The sequence below is a fragment of the Mus caroli genome, unplaced genomic scaffold, assembly GCF_900094665.2.
Source record: "Mus caroli unplaced genomic scaffold, CAROLI_EIJ_v1.1 scaffold_21299_1, whole genome shotgun sequence".
Lineage (NCBI taxonomy): Eukaryota > Metazoa > Chordata > Mammalia > Rodentia > Muridae > Mus > Mus caroli.
Genome location: NW_018391000.1, coordinates 4,868 through 11,628, shown reverse-complemented (window position 1 = coordinate 11,628; position 6,761 = coordinate 4,868). Strand labels below are relative to the sequence as shown.

At 38.7% G+C, this 6,761-nt stretch overlaps 1 protein-coding gene across 1 annotated transcript in view; it reads right to left on the bottom strand.

Moving 5' to 3' along the window:
- Window positions 1–4,088: 4,088 nt before the first annotated feature.
- The window catches only part of LOC110288941 (membrane-spanning 4-domains subfamily A member 4D-like), a 6,714-nt gene continuing 4,041 nt past the window's right edge, over window positions 4,089–6,761 (bottom strand). The window contains exons 3-4 of the mRNA XM_021155173.2: window positions 6,376–6,477; window positions 4,089–4,752 (exon numbers count right to left, since the gene is read on the bottom strand). Of these exons, the coding sequence (XP_021010832.1) occupies window positions 4,612–4,752; window positions 6,376–6,477 (243 nt within the window). The 3' untranslated portion in view covers window positions 4,089–4,611. The remainder of the gene's footprint in view (window positions 4,753–6,375; window positions 6,478–6,761) is intronic.

Sequence of the window (6,761 nt, the reverse complement as noted above, 5' to 3'; positions counted from 1 at the left end):
TGTCAGCTTCTGTGGTGTACACTCTCACCTGTGCAGACTATGTTCGTTGGAGTCCCGGTACCAAGATGGCTACTGCCAATCTAGAGGCAAAAGCCTCCCGTCAAGTCCCATTCCTAAACATAGTAAAAGCAACCCAGTAGCCAACATCACACTAAATGGAAAGAAATTTGAAGCAATCCCACTAAAATCAGGGACTTGACAAGGCTGCCCATTCTCCTCCTATCTGTTCAATATAGTACTCAAACTTCTAGCTGGAGCAATTAGACAACAAAAAGAGGTCAAATGTATACAAATTGGGAGGAAAGAAGTCAAAAATTAGTATTTGGAGATGATATGATTGTATACTTAAGTGACCCCAAAAATTTCACCACAGAGCTGTGACCCCTGATAAACAACTTCAGCAATGTGGCTGGATATAAAATTAAATCAAATAAATCAGTTGCCTTCATATTCTCATATGATAAATGGGATGAGAAAGAAATTAGGGAAATGACCCCCTTCACAATACTCATAAATAATATAAAATATCTTGGTGTGACTCTAATCTCAAGCCAGTGAAAGATCTGTATGACAAGAACTTTAAAACTCTGAAGAAAGAAATTAAAAAGATCTCAGAAGCTTAAAAGATCTCCCATGCTCATAGGGAAGAGATGCCCCTTGGTATTGCAAACTTTATATGCCCTAGTACAGGGGAATGCCAGGGCCAAGAAGTGGGAGTTGGTGGGTAGGGAAATAGGGTCAGGGGAGGGTATAGAGAACTTTCAGGATAGCATTTGAAATGTAAATAAAGAAAATATCTAATAAAATAAGAATAAAAAAAAATCTCCCATGCTCATGGACTGGCAGGGTTAATATAGTAAAAATGGCCATCTTGCCGAAAGCAATCTACAGATTCAATGCAATCCACATTAAAGTTCCACCACAATTCATCATAGAGTTAGAAAGACCAATTTGCCAATTCATTTGGAATAACCAAAAACCCAGGATAATGAAAACTATTCTCAACAATAAAAGAACTTTTGGCAGAATAATCATTACAGACCTCAAACTTTATTACAGAGCAATAGTGGAAAAAAACAACAACTGCATGGTATTGGTACAGAGACAGGCATGTAGGTCAATGCAATAGAACTGAAGACCCACATACCTATGGTCACCTGATCTTTGACAAGGAAGCCAAACCCAGAGAGTGGAACAAAGAAAGCATTTTCAGCAAGTGTTCCTTATTCAACTGGTGGTCAGCATGTAGAAGAAGGCAAATCTATTCATTCTTATCTCCTTGTACAGAGCTCAAGGCCAAGTAGATCAAGGACCTCCACATAAAACCAGATACACTGAATCTAGTAGAAGAGAAATTGAGAAGAGCCTCAAATACATGGGCACAGGAGAAAATTTCCTGATTAGAGCACCAAGAGCTTATGCCCTAAGATCTTCAATCGACAAATGGGACCTCATAAAATTGAAAAGATTCTGTTAGGCAAAGGACACTGTCAGTAGGACAAAAGACACAGATTGGGAAAATATCTTTACCAATCCTACATCCGATAGATAGATAGATAGATAGATAGATAGATAGATAGATAAAATGGGGTACAGAAATAAGCAAAGAATTCTGAATTGATGAATCTCAAATAGCTGAGAAGCACCTAAAGAAATGTCCAACATCCTTAGTCATGAGGGAAATGCAAATCAAAACAACCCTGGGATTCCACTTCAGAACAGTCAGAATGGCCATGACCAAAATCTCAGGTGACAGCAGATGCTGGAGAGAATGTGGGGAAAGACAAACATTCCTCCATCATTGGTGGGATTTATAAGCTGGCACAACCATTCTGGAAATCAATTTGACAGTTGCTCAGAAAATTGGACTTTGTACTACCTGAGGACTCAGCTATACCACTCCTAGGCACACTCACACACATACACACACACACACAAAGAGAAAGAAAGAGAGAGAGAGAGAGAGAGAGAGAGAGAGTTATATATGGTGACTATATACCATACACAATTATAGCTATTGAGGATTCTAAAAAGAACTAAGAGCAGAATGTTACCAGATTATCTAAGTTTGGTTAAATTCTTGGTATACTTCCTCCTTTTCCTTTTGTTTTAGGTTTTGTGTGTGTGTGTGTGTGGTTGTATACATACAATAAAAGCTCACTTATGTTTATCATGACTTTCCAAAAAGGATGAGTATAAGATTGTGATACAAAACAAGAAAACAGGAGTAGATTCTGGAACTACTCAGAAATATTTTTTGAGATGTATCTTCTCTGGCTTATGTGTGAAATTTCCCAATTAAACCAGCCCTCTCTTTATCCTCTAGAACTCAGCATCCTCAGTGATTCCTGTCCACAGTAAAACCACAGGCACCCCTGTAGGGACACATATAATGCTGTGATATCTCCTGTCATCTTTCTGTGTTACATGAGACAGAAAACAGTCTCCTTGCTTATGGGTTCAGCAGCATGTCCTCTGGAGAAGTCAGAATTGTGTTTTCCTCAAGTATGCTTCCAGAGAAACAGTGCAGGCAACATAAGAAAACTGAATAAATTATTTACACTTTTAGGAAATGCAACCTTGCAGCTGTAGGAAAAATGCTTCCCTTCCTCTTTCCTCTACTCACCTTTTCTACTAATCTATTTTCTTGATGAGAAAAGGAAAAAAAAGAAAACAAATGCTTCAAATGGAGAGGGGAAAATGCAGTATTTCACAATACCATCAGTCTTGCTCATAATGTCTGTGGCTTATTGGGCAATAGGAAAGATGAAGCTGTGGATGCAGCTTGGCCACTGCTGTGTGCTGTGACCAGATTCAGAGAACAAAGGGTTGAGAGCTTAGCATAAGCACTTTCATAAGTGACTGGGACATCCCATCTGTAGCTGAGAACTCACTTCCTGTAATGAGAACAAGGAAGCAACAGCACACAAAGGACAGAGAAAGAGCAGCATGGAAGGAAACAGAACTGAGAGAATCATTGAAATCTTTGTGAGTGTGACCCATGGCCAACAGGAAGCACTGCTGTGGGCTGGTCTGACTCTATGGGTGGGTATTTAAGTAACTCCAATGAGGGAAAATGTTGTTTGGTCTGCTTTGGTTTGTTTGGTGTTTGTTTTTTCTTGTGAAACAGCTTCAAATCAATCATTTTCTTATTGGTCTTTGTCTTTAATCAATTGCTTCGCACTTTTGTCTTATGTAATATTCTTTATATTTTTACATGTTCTTATTGCATTTTATGTGTTTTTTGGTATGATGTGTGTATGTGCACAGCTTGTGGGACTGTGCCTGCAAAAGTCAGAAGAGGGTATTAGATCTCCTGGAACCTGAGTCAAGATTACTGTGAGCCACAAAGTGGTGCTGGGAACTGAAACCAGGTTTTTGTCCAAGAGCAACAAGTGCTCTGAACTGCTGAGCCGTCTCTCCAATCCCATTTGTTATGTTTTTCATGTTTTCTTTCTGAGAACTGTCTTGATATAACTATATTAAAAGTTAACTTAGGATAATAAGTAAAGAAATAACATCAGGCTTATGGTTTTGTTACATTTGGCTCCTGGAACACATCAATACCTGCAGATGTATGCTGGCTGCTTGGAAGTATGCAAACATTTTAACCCATGTTATGCCAAATTAATGCAGGATCCAGACTTATTCTATAATGAATAATAAATATTATCACATATTAGAATCAATTTATCTAAGAATTTACTGGCAATTATGTCTTTTGGGGAAATTTAGCCTAATAAACAGACACTTTGGATTTTGCTTTTAACTTGAAAGTCAATGTGAACATTCAACTGGAAGGCAGTGTCACCTTCAAAGCCAACCTTTAGTGACTTAGTTTCACAAGTTAGGCCACATATCTGAAAGATTCAGCAATCTTTCAAAATAATGGCACTACTTGGGACCAACTGTTCAAAGATGTGAGCCTTAGGGGAGATTACAGCGTCAAACCACAGTTATAAGTGATTTTTTAGGTCATATGTAATATGTACACATATGTGTATATATACCTTCTATAATCTCTATATGCACACCATACATGTACTATGTATATACAGAGATATACACTATGTATGTAAATGTGTGTGTGTTTGTATATTTAAGGATCAGGTATTCTGATTTCAGTCACTTCTCTTTATTATAATTTTTACCATATCAATTAAAGTATAGAGTATGCTATTATATGATGAATATGCACAGAGATAAAAATTGGTTCCTATCATTAGTAATATAATATACATAATTCATGTGTTTGTACATGATCAAAAGCAGCTAAATCTACTTATTTAGCAAAAGCCCCAAAGAAATGTGAACACCTTTCTTTACTCTTTGCAAAAGACCTCACTTTATTAACAGGTCTTATTTTGTTTGCTGGCTTGTTTGTTTGTTTCATTTTGCTTTCAAAATATCTTTGCTAATTCATTGCCCCTTGTACATACAATCAATGGAGGATGTTAAAGTGTTGTTGTACTAGTAGATGTTTGATTTACAAAGTTATGGCATGTCTGATATTCCCCCCAAAAGCCAGGGCAATGAAGTGTTAATTTCAGGGAAATGCACACACACACACACACACACACACACACACACATTCACATACACACAAGAAAATTAGACTATTTCTTCTGGGTGGTTCTTATATACATTTTCTGGAACATTTTTCCCTTGGTGTTCTGATGGTGGCAATGGTTGAAGCGTCATAGGGGGTGCCATCACAGTCACAGCAGGATTTGATGGTAGCACTACAAGAACCTGTGGAATAAATCACAATGTCATTGAGTCACCCAGTATACTCAGTGTTTCCATTTCTATATTCTATAGTGTTACTTTTATTAATGTCTATACTGTGGCTACTAAGTTGAATCAAACATCGCACTGAGTGGTGTCTGGGCCACTTCAGGATCATGATGTATTACAAACCTAGGTTACCCTTTCTGTGGCAGCTCAGTAGCTGGTCATTGCAGCTACATCTTAGAGCATCAGTCTTCTATGTAAATGACTTATTTGAACCAAACTGTCACAGATAATGACAGTAGCATTCTTCCAAATTAGCTTGCTCCTGTTGACAGCTGCACATCCAGACCTTGACATGGTGGCCTTGAGTGAAGTTCTGCACACAGGACAGTGGTCCAAAATGGCAGACACATCATGACACATGGAAATATATTCTGACCTTCACAATCAAGATGCATGTGCCAGTAGTAGAATGCAGAAGATGTACATACTTAAGCAAAACATGTGCATGGGTCACTGCTTTTGTGGGTTAACACACTAGAGGACAGCAGGAACAGCATTCCTCAATTCTAGGGAGCTGTTGCTAGGTTACATTAGTTTCTTATATAAACTTTGAAGGACCTTATCTGATCTACTTCCTGGCTATTTTCTTCTCCTATGTATGTGACTGTCTTCTCCCTATGTGACCTTCTTCTTCCTCCTTGTTCAAGAGCATCTGCAGCAGCCCTTGGGTTAAGACAATGGCCAGCTGTGCCTAAACTGAAAGTTTCTGAGAAATAAAAGCCCAATAAATATTATGAACAAAGTTTAGACAGGAGAATAGGGACTAGAAAGGAAGAATTACAGTCAAGTGAATGGGGCTGGATTTGATAAAAAACACACTATATGCAAGTTGGCCATATACAATGTGAAAGACACCAGTACCCAAAAGAAGGCTCTAAGCTCTTCTTCACCTGGGCTTCATCTACAGAAGACAACATACTGACTGAGGTTGTCGGGCAGTGAGTGCACCAGATACAAAGATGCCAAGTCTCTAATGGTCCTATAAAAGGTGCTTCATTCTGTGGCTGGATGCTCTTCAGGCTCTTTCTACAGCTCACTAGTCTACTTCCATTTTTAGGAATGCTTTTCTTTCCTTGATCAACTGTCTCTATTTCTAACATGAGTCCCAGGTACAGTGCATTGCTCTATAACACAAGGATCTGGAAGTGGGTGACCTCTGAACTCAGAGGGGTGGCTTAGCACTCCTAAATATGTTTTCCCAGACTTTCTGGGATTTTGAAGTCTTTCTCTGCATTTTCCCTCTGCCTGGAAGATAATGAGATTTTCAGCTTGTCTGTCCTGTTTTGTTTTGGTTGTTTTGGTTTCCCTCCCTCAAACTGTCCTAAAAGGGGCCTTGAGCTTCCCTCCTAGTCTGATTTTAAGTCTATTATTAATGAATTTAGGCAACTCAGAGGGAACCTCAGTTTTTCTGCTCACACAGTCTCTTAAGACTGAGCAAGGGACAAGACTAAGCTGTTGATGGTCTTGATTGAAGAAGGTAATATACAAAGATGTTTCCTTGTAAACTGGTAGATTTTTGTGACTGATTACAGAGTAATAGAGACTTACTAAGCATCACCAACAACAACTGCTACTCACCTCACTGGAGTTACAACAGGACGCTTTACATCCAAAAGCAGAGATGGACACAGCAATGCAGAATTCTAGCATATTTAAAATTAACATCAAAATATCCAAACCCTAAAAACAGATTCATACAAAGGAATGTAAAGAATGGAGATTGCAAGTTGGAAATATGCCCTCCTCCCACTGATTACCATGCCAAAAGTGGAAGGCCCTGGCCAGGGGTGTGGAAATCCAGCTTTTAATACCACCAAAACATAGGACAATTTCTTGGTCTCTTGAATGTACTAATTTTTGCACTTTTTTTTTTTTTTTGATTTTTCGAGACAGGGTTTCTCTGTGTCACCCTGGCTGTCCTGGAACTCACTCTGTAGACCAGGCTGGCCTCGAACTCAGAAATC